This window comes from Pithys albifrons, chromosome 2, assembly GCF_047495875.1.
Source record: "Pithys albifrons albifrons isolate INPA30051 chromosome 2, PitAlb_v1, whole genome shotgun sequence".
In the NCBI taxonomy this organism is placed as follows: Eukaryota; Metazoa; Chordata; class Aves; order Passeriformes; family Thamnophilidae; genus Pithys; species Pithys albifrons.
In genome coordinates, this window is record NC_092459.1 from 80734355 (window position 1) to 80751685 (window position 17331).

The 17331-nt window shown below is 39.7% G+C and overlaps 1 protein-coding gene across 1 annotated transcript in view; it reads left to right on the top strand.

Annotated features, from left to right (window-relative positions):
* Positions 1 to 17331, top strand: part of KIF26B (kinesin family member 26B) — a 287900-nt gene that overhangs the window by 208572 nt on the left and 61997 nt on the right. Inside the window, exon 6 of the mRNA XM_071575037.1 lies at positions 16165 to 16371. Coding sequence (XP_071431138.1) covers positions 16165 to 16371 — 207 coding nt within the window. The remainder of the gene's footprint in view (positions 1 to 16164; positions 16372 to 17331) is intronic.

A 17331-nucleotide genomic window follows, 5' to 3' on the forward strand; every position in this document is an offset into this window, starting at 1 on the left:
GGGGGCACGGGCTTAAGCTCTGCCAGGGGAAATTTAAGTTGGATATCAGAAAAATATTCTTTCCAGAGAGAGTAATCAGGCATTGGAATGGGCTGCCCAGAGAGGTGGTGGATTCACCATCCCTGGAGATTTTTAAACGGAGATTGGACATGGCACTGAGTGCCATGATCTAGTAAATGGACTGGAGTTGGACCAAAGGTTGGACTCAGTGATCTCAGAGGTCTTTTCCAACCCAATCGATTCTATGATTCTATGTTTTACTGTCTGTAGGTGTTGGCAACAGTGAGTTGACAGAACGGGGTGGCTCAGTCCAGCTGTATCTGTATGCTCTGTAGGGACTAAGCTCCATAGGATCCAAAATGGCTTCTTTCCCTACAGTGTCTCCAGCTGAATGAGCTGAGGTTTGCTTCAGTCTTTAGAAGTAATTAAAGGTGATTAAAATATATCCAGGTAAGAAGTTTTGGGTTCAGCTCTCTTTTTTGAGGCTTATCTTAATACAGCAGTGTAGTCCTGTGTTAGGGCTATAAAAATAATAGTATCCTGAACCAGCAAATAAACCACCTTTTTCTAATGGAAATCACTGGACAGCCAAGGTAGAGGGTTCTTAAAGCAGATCCCGTGTAATATAATCAGGCATTGCTGTACTTTGTTAATAGTAGCAACTTTTCTGCCAGGTGAGCTAGTAGGAGGAAATCTGAGTTACTCTTATCTGGAAGTCACAGTTCATTAGTGGCATTTTCTTCCTCATGCCTTTGTCCATCTGGTTACTTTGCAATATTTCAGAATATATTTTAGAGGATGTTGCAGCCTGTGGATGTTCATGCAGTAAGAGACAGTAAATTAGGCTTACTGTGCATGTCAGTGAGCTACGCAGAAAAGATTTGAACCATAGACCACAATAGTTTGGAAAGAGTTATTATAGTCTGCCAAGTGAATAATTCACATTTTAGAAAAGCCCATGGTATAAATTTACAGTTATAATTCATTTTATAACCTATTAGGCCATTAATCAGGGCTTTGTAAGGTCTCCTAGAGCAGTTTTATATAATCTGTATGTTTATGTTTTGATGTGATGAATTGTAACAGCTTAATTAAAATAATATTAAAAGGTTTACTGAATCCTACAGTATCCGAGGACATCCTGAGATAGTCACTCCACTGAAAATGCGCCTTATTCTATCTTGCACAGAGAATGGCTATGTCCTGAAGCACGTTGAAAGAGACCACAAGTCTGAAACAGCTGTACAAATTGGTAGAAATTAATGACAGAATGAATTTCCTTTGCATTACATTCCTTACCTTACCTTTTTACAATTGCAATTTCATTTTCATGAGCAATGTTCACCTTACCAAAATTTGTATTGAATATTTGCTAATGTGCATTTACATGCAGTCAGCTAAGATGTGTAGCATTCAGCAGAAATACAGGAAGAGTGGTGGTATAGACAAAGTTGTGTGTGAATCATGACATATTACTATTTATTAGGTTTTACCTTATGGAATAACCTGAATCAAAATCCAGATGTATATATTCCCAAAGCTGAGAAGCACACTGTCTGAAGATCTATATCCCAATTTTTTATTTGTATAGCAAAAATACTATGTAAGAGTGAAAGATAATTGACTATTAAAGAGGTAAGCACAGAAGTGCATGGTTTGCAGCACTCACAGATGAATGTTGTTGTCAGGTCAGTCCTTTAAAAAAATGGACTAAGGTACAGCTATAATACTGGATAAGAAGTGATAAAGGCAGCTTTAGACATGCAACTAAAAATCTGCGGTGTTAAGTTTTCACTGTTACAGTTGTCATAATGTCTGTGACTGTATCTGAAGTTTCCCAGCCAGACAGATTTGTGCTCCATTCTGTCTGAATGTGGTGCTGTCAATTCCAGGAACTATTTGGAAGGTTTTATGTACTGAAAGAAGTGAGGAAAAACCAAGTTGATCCAAGTTAGGGCTTTAGTTCCACCAGTGAAAATCTGAATATTGTTGTGGTTGGCATGACTCTGATTTGGGTTTAGGCCCAACTCTGGCAACACTGGCTTTCTGTGCTTCTCACAATTCATACTGATGTATATGACCAGCCTGCACTCAAGCAGTCTCATGTATTTCAAGACATACCTTTTCCAGGTTTACTGGTATAAAACCATCCTTCACCAGAGAGACAGGCAGTAGATCTGTCATTTTCCCTTCCACACAGTGCTGATTTAGGATCATGTTGGATTACAAGTTTGAATGTTTCATCAAGGTTCCTTCTGTGCTGTGCATTAAAAATTACCCTGTAAATGTAATTTGTTATGGTATCTTCACATTAAAAATGACTCTGTAAATGCAATTTTTGCCATACTTCTCCCTTTTATCACTCTATTTTACGTTGTTCTGCCTATGCTCTCATCTACTGTGGAAGATGCTTCCTAAAAAAAAAGAAATCCTCACCCCCTCCTTTTTTCTTCTTCATTAATCTCTCTATTTTGTGATGAGTGATAAAACCTTACAAGGCATCAAAGAACGTTTCTTTCCTGATAGTAAGCTACAGTAGTGACAAGCATGGAGGATGAATTATCTTCAAATGAAAGATCCCTTTGTTGCTCGAGAGAGGGATAGTTACTTATGCACTGACTGCTGCCTTCATAGCCATTGTCTGGCATGCAGTGCCATCAATGACAAATAGCAATGTCACCACAGAAATTGTCATAGTAGGTGGAAAAGCACTGTTTAAAGAAACAGGTTAATTGGTATAATAGTGAGGGTTATTCCCACAGTATCAAAAGAGGTGCAGGCTCTCTGCAGGAGTTGTTACTCGCCAAAGGCACCACGGTGACCAAAGTGGAAATCTTCAGATTTTAGGGGAGATGAAGCAGCCAGCTCTGTTACTCACCTCTGAGGAAGACATGGAGGTGTAAAACTGTGGCCTGCCCAACTTCATCAAGGTCCTCCACTTGTTCTTATCCACCACCAGATCACTCCTTCCGCCTGCATCAGAAAAGAGAAATCAAATGGTCAGTGTAGTTCAGTCTAGCTAAAAGTGAAGCCTTCTTAAGAAGTTCTTAACTGATCAAGAGCTTGGTCTTTAGAAAGTAAGCCTACATGGCTGATGTAAGCTGTGTAAACCAATGCCTCCATTCTGATGTATTCCAGGTGCAACGGAAGGAGCATTGCTTGGATATGTAGAGTCCAGAATGAGATTATTCTTAGTTGTTTAAATAACATGCCTTGAAAACTGATCACACCAAGCTCAAGATTTGACAACTTTGGCACTTAAAATGTAGTTTTTTAAGCCATGGAGGACTAAAGCAAACTTCATTAAACCTCTCTTTTCAGCACCTTGCTCATATTTGTTGGTGATTATTATAGCCCTTAACTATTGCTACTTTTCATATTGCTGGATGAGAATTAGCAGCAAAGGAGCTGGAGTTGTCTTGTGCTTCTTTGTTAGACAATATATTGAGAAAGGTAAAAGCTTTCCAAAACAGTCAAACCTACTTGCTCCTTTGATACCTGCTTCCCCTAGATACCAGGAAGAGGTAAAGTGCTTACCATTGTCTTGGTTTGTAATGTTTGTCTGATTAACTTGCTAATCTGCTGTTTTGAAACCCGAATACAAATGCATTTTTGCGTTTGTACTAAGCAACTCAGCCTGTCTAGAGTTACAGTGAGGATTGTTTTTCAGGTGCACCTGGAAATGAAGATAAAATAATCCTTTATAACTAGCAGCTTAGGGACAAAGTACTATTATGGCAAAGTTTTACTTTAACAAGGTAATGGGCATTGCATTCATAATCAATAAGTCCTTATTTTGTGTTTTGGTAATGGAAAAAGCTAATTATACGCAGTACATAAAACATATTTTCAGGACTCAACAAAGTATGTTTTTATAATTCTTTTGGACAACAGCTGCAGGCTATCAGCCTGGACCCTTGATAAATGATTTTGGCATTTCCTGCAGACACGCCTCATGAAAAAGGTTTTTTATTTTATTCTCAAATGTTGAATTCTGCAATATTGATCAGGTGCCATTCATTAAAGGCTGGTACTTACTAGGAGAATTACACAGTCCCTACGTTATGCACAGCATAATGAATGATTATGTTGACAAACAGCAGTGTTAAAGGAATTTTAAGGTTGTATGGTTAAGCACTCAGAAGTCAGGAAATGGGAGTTGAGGTTGAAGATGATGGGAATTTTGCCCAAATTAAGATTGCAGCATTACAGCTGAGGGCTTGTACAGACACTGCTAACAAGCACAGGATATTTGTTCTAGGGTGAGTGGTTGGTTACCTGGTCTATTCACAAATACTGCTGTTATTTATTGTAATGTTTAACAAAGCAGCAAGTGGTGGATGAAATCATTAGTGGTAGGGGTCACAAGGCAGATGGCACTTTGTTGACTGTTTCTCATTGCTATAGAGTTGCATTCATCAAGGAAGAAGGTCAGTAGCAATGTTATATCATATACAACAGCTGAGAGTAAAAGAAGTTAGTGGCTCCTTGTGACATGAGACAAGTTCCATTTGTCCAAGTGCACTTAGTTCCCATCTGGGGCTTCTGTTTAGTTTTCTTTCTGTCTTTTTTGTTTGTCTGTCTCTGATTTGGTATAATTTTGCTCCTGTTATTTATCTAGTTATGTTTAGTACCAAAAGAACACAGGAAAACATTATACTCCTAATATCTTGGTTCTGTGATCAGTCAGGCCAGGACCAGTGCTAAGCATGCCATAGCATCCTCCTTGTGTGCATACCTGGATTTCTTCCCACGGGAGCACAGGGTGCAGTGCAGATGAGCTGTACTGTATCCATAGTGAGAAGCGTGCCCAGGAGCCAGTATCGCAGAGTAATACACAGAGATCCCTTGTACCAGCAGTGTAGACTTAGTGGGTATGTCTGGGGTTTTCCAAGTAAGAGCTTCCTTGTACCACCAGAGGCTGTGTTTGCTGATCCCCAGCTTTTAGGAACAAATTTGTTCAGACATATGACTTCTTTGGATTTAATTTCCTTCAGTGGTAGGAGTCAGGCTGTAGTGCCTTCTAGAGCTACAGAAAATCCCAACAGTGTTCACTACTGGTCAGAAAACAATTGAATGTTAGGACTGGGGTAGGCATTAAAAAACCCTGAAGTCTGACAAGCACGAGCAATCAGAACCTCAGCAACAGATTCTGGAAGAGCTGGGAGAAGTAATTTTGTGTACTGTGTGTCCTCAGCGGAGACCATTGTAGGGCATTCCTCACTCCACCTCAAAAAGGAGTGACAACCACCCACAAATGACAATATGAACATGCCCAAGACAGATCATGTCTCAAATGGGCTGTAGATTTGCTTTAGACTACAAGTTGACTCATTGGTGCTTATGCCTCTCTCCTGATGGTAAATATTTCTCCCAGTTTGTGTCTTGGTAGGATGCAAGCAGCTCGAGAGCCATAAGGGTATTGGCAAAGCACAGTTTGAGGGGGAGCAGAGGGATGGCAGTGCAGGCCACCTCAGTGGGAGGCTCACAGGGCAGACTGTAAGATCACTGTTGGAGGTGGAATGTTATGGACTTATGTGAACCTCCAGATGCATCTTGTATGACCTTGTCTTCTCTTCTTGTTCCAGGCAAAATAAATTATTCTGTTTGTTTCAGAGGAATGCAGAATCAAGCCCAAAATAAAAATCTGTTGCAAGGATTTCTGTTAAGGCTCAAAAAAAAAAAGTATTTTTAGTTAGAGATAATATACAGCATTACAAATGGATCCCATTAATTCTGACTGGCTGCTTGGGCTCTGAAATTATTTGGCCTCCCTGTAACACTGCCAAAGATAAAAGCACAAAGGTAGTATTAAATAGGATACAACATGAAGGAAAAAGTAAATTTAATATCATGTTTATGTCCTTTTAAACATTATAGCCTACAGTAATGGAATAAGAAAGGGAAGAACCAGGGTTCAGGTAGTCTGGTAAAGTTTAGGTAAAGCATACCTTTGCTGGGATTTTAGATGATTTTTTTACTCTTAGGCTTTATTTCTGCTGTTGGAAAACGAGAATAATTGTAAATGTATGTCTTGATTCTGTCAGAAGACTTTGCAAAGCCCTGATGAATCTTCAGGTGAAAGGTTCACTAACAATGTAGACCATACTATTGTTACGATCCAGGCTTTATAATTTTCTTCTTTTTTCAAATTTCATTTTTTTGGTGGTTGTTTGCAACTAAGGTCAAATCCTCATCTCTTATACTTGCAGGTAAATAAGGAATTAATGCTGAATTCGATGACATTATAACGCATTACATTTCTCATTAAAGCATCTAGCTCTAATCCTTGAAGTTTCTGCTGATTGTTTTGTTCAACATATGGTACTGGAGGCTGCTTATGCTGCACATTTGGAGACTGGATTTCTCCTCTGAATACCCAAGCACTTATTATATATCTCACCTATATTGCCTAATATGATAATTGTACCTCCTTCCATTTATATAGACTCTTTCACCATGCGACCCTGTACTTTTGGGATGTTTCTATCTCATCATGAAGTCCCTAATCTTTTTCCTAGTCAGAACTATCCCTTTTATTTACTGTCTGTCATTACCAACTGCCACTCCAAAGTTTTACACATCTTTTTTCATGCTTATCGACATCAAACTTCAATTTTTCACTTCTGGCTTGGCTTAAATAATGTAAATCCTTCTTGTCTAATTGTATTGCTACTTGTTATTTATGGCGCTATGGCATATTTTTATGTGCAGACTGGGGAATCTTCTTTTGTATGCAGTCATGGAGATCATCTTTATAAATAATGGAAAAGCTTACAATTGTGATTATACATCTCTTTGCAATACCTGTATATCCTTTGTTTCTCCAGCACGAAAAGACATCTCAAAGACATGTGTAAGGGAAGCTGTGTTTTATTTGCAGCATTCTTTCCATACAAATTCTTGTTTCCTTAGATAAGAAAAAAAAACCCTAAAAAAACAGATAGCCTTGTTCGTCTGGGAATTCTTCTTCTCCAGAGAATGTATAATGTAAAGCCCTCAGTGCCACACTTTCTTTAATTAGGGGTCAGATGACCTGCTGTTTATATTTCCCAAGCTGCATCCTATGCACCTCTTTCACAGCCTTACAAAAAGGGAAACTAGGGCTCTTGGAAATAATATAGCAAACATAATTATCAAGGCACGTGCTTGAGATATGCCTACTGTTGATACTGCTTCGACTTTCTATCAACACCAGTTCTTGTGGCAGCTGAAACAGTACAGTCATGATTTGCTGGAAGGGCAGGTTTCTAAGAGGAAACTGATAGACAAAGCCAAGCTCTCTTCAGTCTTTCTGCACAGCAGCATGATATGAGCATGGCCTATGAGAAGGAGCCAGCAACTCACCATTGCCATCTCCATTCTCCCCAGTGAGCTGGTGGCAGCCTTGAGTAGGCAGCACAAAGTGCAGAAGCCTTCATCATTCACAAGAGCATGGACATTTCTTTAGGGAGGCTTGCATCGCTGGTGCTACAAATGTGTTTGATGAGTTTGGGTGATCTGTCTGTAGGATCTGTAGCTATCAAGCCAGGTTGGAATAGAACAGAGCAACATATGACATATCATGTGCTTGGGAGGCCACTATTGCATGACCAAAGTTTCTTGTATTTAACTGAAAGAATGGAAAACATGGCTAAGCTGTTCGGTGATCTGTGGCTGGGGCAATTCTGTGTTTTAACACTGGCAGGCAGTTTAGCCCTACACAGCCTCTTGCTGACTGCCTCCCAGTGGGATGTGCAAGAGAATTGGAAGGGTAAAAGTGAAAACCTGTGGGTTAAGATAGTTTACTGGAAAAAGGAAAAGCTGCAGGCAGAGCAAAATACAGAATTCATCTATTACTTCCCATGGGCAGGCAGGTGCTTAGCCATCTCCAGGAAAGCAGGGCTTCATCATATGTAATGGAAGGACAAGCACCATATCTCTGAATGTGTCCCTCTTTCTCCTTCCCCCAGGTTTATATGCTGAACACGGTGCCATATGGTATGGAATATCCCTTTGGGCTGTTGGGGTCAGCTGTCCTGGCTGTATCTCTTCCCCACTTCTTGCACATTGCCAGCCTACCTGCTGGCAGGGTGGTACAAGAAGCCCTAAAGGCCTTGGGTCTGTGTAAGTGCTGCTCAGCAATAATTAAAATATCCCTATGTCATCAACACAGTTTTAATCACAAATCCAAAACACCACCCCATACCAGCTACTATGAAGGAATTAAACCCAGCACAGACTTAAAAAGAAATTAAACAGGAATAGAAAATGTTCCTGGGCACTGGCACTCAATCATTGTACTCCTGCATTGTTAACAAAGTCCCTGGCATGGTGTTGGACCACTAGATTCTCCCAAACAATTCCAGGCATGGTTTTTAAATTAGCATGGGCAAGGGACCATGTTGGCAGACCGTTGGATATGGCCACACCATAGCAGAGAATGAGAATTACAGGGAAGGATGCCATTTCTCCATTTTGGGCCAGAGAACAGTTTTTCCCCTTGTTTAATTTAATAGATAGATACTTTATGTCTAAAGACCCTTTTAAAAAAGTTGTATTAGGTAGAAAAAAAGGAAGAGGGTCAACCCTCTACTCTAAACAGTCACTGAAGTGAAGCAAAATATATGTTTGATTTTGAAAGGTAAAGAGATCTGGCACCAAGGAAAAGATAAGATCTGGAAATTCCTGGCAGTCAACTGTACTTGTACTAAGCACAGAATATTAAACTCATATCAGAGGGGAAGAAGCAAATCAATTTTTGCAGCAGTGAGTTGGAGACTTAAGTTAGCATCTGGTGACTATATCAGTAGGCGCATAATTACGTATCTGCAGATTCACTACATGAAAGACAAGATTTGCCAGCTGATCCCATGTTGACCATGCTGGGATTTTTGGAGGCTGTTTTGGTTTGTTCAGTTCTTATGAAAAAGCCTCTCTCAGTGATGTTTAAAGACTCTCTTGCTCTCTAAAATTTCATCCCAGCACATGGGTTAAGTTAGGCTGGTTTTGGCCCCATCATAGGTGCAGGTACACTTCCTTGGATCCACATGCAGGTATGTGGGAACCTATATACTGCCCAGTTTTGCAATTCTGAAACACAGACTTCCCTCAAAGAGATCATAAGGAAGCAAAAGAAAAACCAGGAACCCACAGTCTGCATGTGGGGAGTCTTAGGGAAAGATTGTTCCCCTGACAGGATGATCCTTATGTCTGTCTTTTTTTTTATTTTCTTTCTTTTTTTTTTTTTAAGAGTGGAAGAAGGTTGCAGTGGTCTATGTTAATTTATAATCTAGTAAATCCTGAAATAGCAATGCAACCGCTGAATGGCTGGGCTGATATGTGTGCTGGTTTCAGACAGTGTTGGTGCTCAACATTGTCTTTCGACTGTACCAAACCTTAGTGACAAAACTCACAACTAGTGCTGACACAGACAAGACAGGAGATCACTGAGCCATGCCCCGTGACCCTGAGTATATTTCACACAAGATTTTACTGAATTCATTGTTAGAGTTGCATCATCCAACTGAAAAAGAGCAAAATCATGATAAGTGCAAGTTTTTCAAATAACATGATTGGTATTTGGGTGCAGTACACACTGCCACTACTTCCCATTGTTTCTACAAGTGCAAATTAGTTTAACTGCTGTACAGGATGGGGTTGATGAGCCAGTAAAGTTTTAGCAATTACACAAGATAGAGGGACAGTCATAAAAAAAGAGGAGATCTGCACAGTGTAATGCTATTGCTTTTCCAATTGTTTTCACTGCTTTTCCAAAGCATTAGTAGCAGTAACAGCCATTTCCACCAAGAGCAAGAGTGATCAGGCATATTTATTTTCTAACTGGTGCTAAAACAAAGCACTGAAGTCTAGGAGAGTTACCTTTGTGAAAACAGAGACGAAAATGAGGCCTATTTACACAGACTTCCTGACCAGCTTCCTGAACTGACATAATTTACCCAAGTTTGTTTCTTGTTTTCTTTTTTCTGAATGTGACCACATTTCTATTAAATCAACACTCCCTCACACAATCCTGTATTTGTCACGTTCTGGGTCAGTCCTTTTATCTTGACCTCCTAGATTCCATGTTAGCACCATCAGTTAATTGTCTCATGATCTGTAAGAAAAATCCTTTAAAATACTTAACAGATGGTTTTCATATTCTCTGGAAACCTCAGAAAGGCTTCAAGCTTTACATCTATCATGCAAAAGCCTGTATGTGCATAAGTGAATGGGAGATGTTACAGGGGTTTTTGTGCTGTTGTAGCACTTTCTGGCTGGCTACAGCAAACATGCATGCCTGCCACCATTATTTACAACTGTAACAGTGAGAAATTACAAAACCTACTCTTCATTAACCTCCAATAAGGCTGTTCCTGCAGCCAGTGATTGCCATTACATTGATGGAGTGCTGATACAGCTCAATAGCCCCGGCTGGCCTGTCTCGCTCGTGACTGCACTGCAGCTCCTGCCTCCCACCACTACCCAGCACACGTCCAGCAGAAGCTGCTCAAATGATTGATGAGAAAAGCAGCTCATAATGGCAAGCACAGTGCCTGAAGCAACAGCTGTCTAGCTCTGTCCCTGCAGTAATTAGATAAATGAACCCCAAATGAAATCTTACAGGCAAGAGTAGAAGGAAGTGATAATATTCCCAGTGTCGACCTCTGATTGCTTGTGTTGGCTTGTTCCTGTCTCTGTAGCTATTTGTGTGATACAGATTTGACACAACTTACCTCTCCCACCTTCCCTGCTCAGTTTGCTGACTGTGCTCCAGACAGACCCCTATGGGCACAGGAGACATGGCAGCATCAGTGGCCTTATTTTTTTACCTATGGCACCAGTTCTACTTTGCAGAGTGTGCTGAACCTTTGTCCTTCTCCACAGTGTATGAACATAACAAAAGGTCTGTGACAGGTCACAAATTGAGTTCATCTAAAGAAAATCCTGCAATTAGCAAATTCTTTCTTCGAGGAACAAAGAAACATGGTTCAGAGTAACTGAAATATTCGTAGAGTTGGTTAAAAGGTCTATGCTTATATAGTACAGTAGCACAGTGATAATACAGCTATTCCCTAGATCTTCCATTGATGCTACTGAATGGTACCCATGAAGGAACCCTTCAGTGTCAATAATTGCCATTTAGAGAGAAACTTATGAAAATAAAATATTAATTTTATGTATGTTCAGAAAATATATATGCTTTTAAAATTTGTATATATAATTTAAATGCACACACATGTGTAAAATAAATGCATAGACAAAATTACAAAAATTCCCTGTAGAGGAAATCTAAACAATGCAGCTCTGATTCAGCTTTTATTTGTGACATTGCACATCAGCAGTAATATTGTAGAATTTGATGACTGTAGAACTCATGCAAGAACAAACCTTGTCTTTGAAAGCAGGAACTGAAAACCAGAGAAGTAAATGGGGATGCTGTTGGATTAAATAGTTGTTCAATGAAATCCTGTAACCTCCTAAGAGAAAACATTAAAAATGCTACCAACATGAGCAGAATTCAGTGAAGTTATATCCTGGAAGAGGCACAGTAATGATGCAGAGCAAATGACCTTTTCTTTTATTCTCTCTCTCCACTCGTAAGTTAGGGTAGTTCTTGCTGAGTTCAGCGAGATTTACATGAGTGCAAAATTAGATCAAAATTAGGCCCTTTTTTTTTGTTTTTACCATGTTTCAAGAGATTGCTTTCATGTTTCCCCACAGAAAGCCAGAGGTACATCTAAGACTGGACACTGCTAAGACCTGGTCACTGGAATTCAAACAAGAATTTCTGGCAGACTAAGTGGACTCATTAATCTCAAGTGGTATCTCTTAAATGCTTCAATTACACAAGATTAGTGGGACACTGTAGCAGTGAACTAAAGGAGTAGTGACACATAGGAAGTGAAGCAGAAAACCTGCTTTCTTCTTTTTAAGGGGAAGTTCAATTTACAGTTTATTTAAATACAAATTGCAAGCATAAAGTATTAGAGTTCTTAAACTTCACTCTTCAGTTAGTTTCAAATTAACCGCACTGTATTTCTGCCTTCCCCAGAGCAGCAATGTGGTCTTCAGCCTGTCTGTTCCTTAAATTGAGCTGAAATCTTTTAGGTCCATTAAGTTCCTGTGCTATCCCCATAGTTGGCTGAGTTACATTTGCCCATCCTCATACTGCCTCCCCCATGGTGTTGATTTTCAGGGGCCAGCACAGACTCCGAGCCTCCCCTGACTAACCCCAGCTGTAAATTGCAACGAAGGACTGAAACAGCAGAGCAGGAGGTCTTGGTCTCCCATTGTTTCTACTGCTGTAACTTAGTTGATTTACTCTTGTCATAACCACTGTTGGAAGCGCTTTGCATGAATCCTTGGGTTTAGGTTACAAGCATAATAATATTTTACAATGGAGTGTCTACCTAATGGCTACTGCCAGTCCTTTGAGGCCAGGCTAAGACTGTATGAATATATCAATGTGCCTCAGAGTGAAGTAAACTGTGACTCTGCCCATTTTACAGGTGGCCAGTGTGAAGCAGAGAACACACCACTAGCTCACAATCATTCTGCCCTGAGGCACAGCTGTCAGGAGGAGTCCTAGCTCAGTAATCTCAGCCTGATTGCCAGACCAGAAGCCTGCCTGTCTTCTCAGAAGATGTATCTGGCTCAGATGTTTTAAAATCTCTTTTGGTCTGCCTAGTTTATTGTGCCAAAGTTACATATGTAGTTCTGAATTCCAATATGTGTTTCTCAGGGCTGAAGTTTGCCTGTATCTTGCCTGCCTATTGGGTTTTGTTATAGTCACAGCTCCCATGGCATATAGGGGACATACATTTTGCACAGATGGGATCTAATTGTCTTCTCAATAAATGTCATGTAAATCAGGAGTAATTTGAAAGAATTGCAGTGATGTGAAACTGGCCTGGAAGAATACTCTAGTGTCTACAAACTACCAAATGAGTTCTGTTGTTGCTACTTCTGTTACTACTTGTGCTCAGTGTCCATCACAGTCATGTGTCTGTCTTTATTTTTGCTGGCATGTGAACTTTGCTGGAGACTGTCACACAGATTCATGTTTGTGTGCACGCCCATTGTTGACTTTGGGCCAGGGACTGTGCTGCCCCAGAAGAATATTTTTATTATGCTTACAGCAAAAAGAATAACTTTAGGCAGTGTATAACATAGGCACCTACATCTCAGGTAAACGTTTAAGATGCCAGTCGTGCTGTAGAGAGAGCAAGAAGCATTTTTGGAGTCTAACTCTTTTTATCTTGTTATAAAACAGAACATTCAAATTAAGTGCTAGAAATGCCTGTTTCTCTGTACTGCCTACAAAGGGGTCAGACAACTGACTCAGGTGGAGACAGCTCCTGCAGGCTGATCTAAATGGAGGTAAGCCAAATTACCCATGATAAGGTATGCCAAGGTGCACAGATACCTTTATAATGGGTAAGAAGTGGTTCGGCTATGATGGTACTTGCATGTAACCAATATGATAGTCCTCTGCCCTAACACACATGAACATGGCCTTTTTCAACCTAAATTATTCTAAGATTCTATGTAGAGGTGGCACTTAGGGACATGGTTTAGTGGTGGACTTGTTGGTCATAGATGAGCAGTTGAACCTGATGATCTTATGGGTCTTTTCCAAACGATGTGATTCTATGATTCTCAAAACAAAAATCCCCAGTGCACAGGAAATGCAAAGGTTCATGGCAATAGCAGTATTTTTCCTGAGAAATGTTTATATTTACCAGAGCAACACGGTCTGAAAATGTATGCTGTTAGACAACTCCTGGGACTTCTGAGTTGAGCTCTTTTCTTTTTATAGTGGTTCTAGTGGTTCCTTCAGTTTATCTGATGCTAGTAAATTTTTAGGATTTCAGTTAAATTGGTACTTTACTCCAGGGAAATAGGAACTTGATTCCTCAGGTTCTATCACTGTAGCTGTTGGAAGTTAGGAGGATTTGGAGTATTACTTCGGTAAGAAGTGGCAGGTATTAATCTGATTTTGTGTGAAAAGGTTTAAATCTGGACCCAAGCCAGTGATATTATGCCATAACAAAATGCGTATAGATGAGGTTAAAACTGAAAGCCCATATAGTTTGAGGTCAGAAAGTACTCTTAGACTGCCTGTATATGAAGATTTGTTAAATTTCATGCACTGTCCATTTTCCAAACACCCCCCAAACAGCCCAAGGTATTCAGTTAGCATTCCTTTGCACAGAGGAATCAAGGATCAGAAGGACATGGATTCATAGCAGCTAAAAGAACATATAAACTTAAAGGGAAAGAGTTTTCCAAAGCAGAGCAATATTTTATTTAAAGTAGTTGAAGAATAACACTTGTTTTGTTTTCCAGGAGATCAATCTAATGCTTGTTATATTGATATCTGTTTAAAAATGTGGGACACAGTAGAAAATAGCCAAAGGCATACAAAGTTGAATATAGGGAAACAGCTCGAGATTGATACTGTCCCTCATTTTCTTGCTGCTCTAGGATTTAGTTATACTCCCTCCTTCCTCTGCTAACATTGACTAGTGCCTGCCTTCTGAGCTTCCTGAGCTTCTAGGGCTGGAATAAGCATTCAGACCTTGCACAGTTCATGTGGGCTGACGAGTGGTGTTGGCTGCCTTTGTCCTTGGTGGAAAATCAGCCTGACTTAGGGTTGGGTCTAGAAGAATGCCTTTGGCAAGACATTAAAAGTGGCTTTTTTCATTTAGAGTTTGGGTTTCATAAGCAGTTCAGTTAAGCAATGGAGAAGAACTCACTCACACCCAAGCAGTATTTTCTTTTTTCCCCTCAGCTAAGTGTGTAAAACTGAAATCATGTGAGGAGGTTTGTGACTATTTCATCATTTAATGACAACTTGTTTTCCCAGGTTAAAATACGTGGAGCCAAATTACCCATTTGACTCACTGATATATAGATGAGATCTCACAGAAATATTGAATAATTCCAGTTAGTTCCTGGTTTCATTCTGTTGTCTTCAAAGGACTGGTGTCAAAAATTGATTGGCCCATATTTTATCTCTCAAAGCTGATTTATTTGCATGTGGGATGATCTTAGGCCATCATGAAATGAGACTTACATAAAAGAGCACCAGTCTCAGTAAGACCAACAGGAACTGCAAGCTATCTTCTAAGGCTACAACCTCCTCTGAGTGCATTTGCCATTCCCACAGCAGATGTGCTCCCATTCTGTGCTGAGGTGGATCTTTTGAGGTCACTTTCATGCCAAGTGTGGGTGAGTTTGATGCAAGTGACATACTATTAAGGAGCATTAAGATAAAAGTTCTGTCCAGTTGGTGTGAAAGTCAGTCTGCTCTAGGACAGAGTGTGTGCGGGTATGGCTAAAGCTGTCAGAGAGGTGATGTTTGCCCTGTAAAGTTCAGGAGCTCACGTGTCTGCTGGTGGTGAATTTATGGGGAGAACCAAAGCCAGACTTATTGTCTTCAGTTTTACTTACATCTAAATTGCTTACCAACTAGGCTAAGGGTGCAGCATAACCTCATTAAATCTATGAAGATTTTTTTTTTCCTCAGGAATAAGATTTTGTTATGTAGTTATTTAGTGTATTGTAAGCTAACATGTCTTGACAAATCTTTTAGCGCTTATTACATCCACTGACTTAATAATAATTTCAAATTCTGACTATTAAAACAGATCTCTTTTCACAACTCTTTGATTGTGGCTCTTAGAACTAAGCACTTCATCTTTGCTTTTGAATTAGAATTGTGAAGGTGTAAAGTACAGATCTGCCTTTTATGTGCTTTTATTGATCAGACTGTTTTGTAGGAACTGCAACGGTTCTGCTAGCTTAGCAGTCTAGATTACCTTTCAGCTTTCTTAATTGGGCCACTGAGGTATGGTTAATTTTCAATTTATGTCGAGATTAAGACAAGATGATGAAATATCTTGAGTAACACCGACACTAAAACTCCACGATGTACATCATGATTCTAAATACACAAGTTGCTTGTTGATGGAGATGAGTTCTGGCCTTATTTACTTTGTATTTTAGAACAATTCTGCCTAGTAATTGATGTGTGATCACTAACTTCTGCTGAGACACTAGCTACAGCAAGAAAGTATGATTTGTTCAAGTGTAGTTGGAAAATTCCTTTAACATATCAGTCTCAAGCAACTAACAGACTAATGAAATGTGCTCCTCTGTTTGTGTGTTTACTGACAGGTCAAAGTCATGGTGCGCATTTCTTCCACACTTGCCAGAGACACGTCTGAGTCCAGCTCTTTCTTAAAAGTTGACCCCCGCAAGAAGCAAATCACACTGTATGACCCACTGGCCTGTGGAGGTCAAAATGCTTTCCAGAAAAGGGGAAACCAGGTTCCACCCAAGATGTTTGCTTTTGATGCGGTTTTCCCCCAAGATGCATCACAGGTAGGCAAAGAATGACCAGAACAGTTATTGAAACAGTAGTGTGCACCACAGCCAAATTAATTTCATGCAACAGTAGTACTTTCAGACCAAATTTGATCTGCCATCATCATCAAAAATGCAATTAGTTTATTAAATTTTAACTCAATAATTGTGTGTTTTCTTTATTCTTTACTGTAAATAATTGCTCCTAAAATTATACATGAAATAAATGTGCTAGATGGTGCCTAGTAGGAAAATCCTCAATATCAACAAGTATGTTATAAAATCTTACTATTTGGTGTATACAGAGATCTGATCAGAATTTCAGTTCTCTAATGCAGTGCTCTACTATTAAGTGGTCAAGAGTTATTTTTACAGTGTTGTATTCTGCAGTTTACTATAAGAAGCTGGGAATTTTAATCTGCAAATCTTTATTCAATTGTATATATGCAGATTTCCTTTTTTTATTATATGTCTTAGTTTTGATGAACTATGTTACCCAAATGTCATGAGGACGGCAGAAAAGGAAAGTAGCATGGCAAGGTATAATTAGAAAACCACCCTGTAATGCTGTATCTGTACTCAAACTAAACAGAGCTAGGACACAGGACCAGCTAAAGTCATATAATTGTATCATTAGGTCAGGCCCTCACCTAGTTCTGGTGCTAGCAGCTCCCAGACTAATGCCTGGGTGCAAGTTCAAGGGACTGGCCTGTGAACAGTCCCTTTCTTGACCCAATTTACTTTTGTTGTTGACGTAGTCTAGAAATAGCTGTGAACTATCTGAATTTATGTGATTTACTATCAAATGCAATGTGCTTCCCATCAAGGCCTGAACTGATTTAGTTTCATCCATTACTGATAGGCAGTTTCTGCAGCAGCACTGTAAAACATTCAGCCTTCTTGAGCCTTAAATCCAAGAATGCCCAGGGTAAATCTCAGTGTCCTACTTCTTAAAATACTGCTCTGGTCTTCAGAATG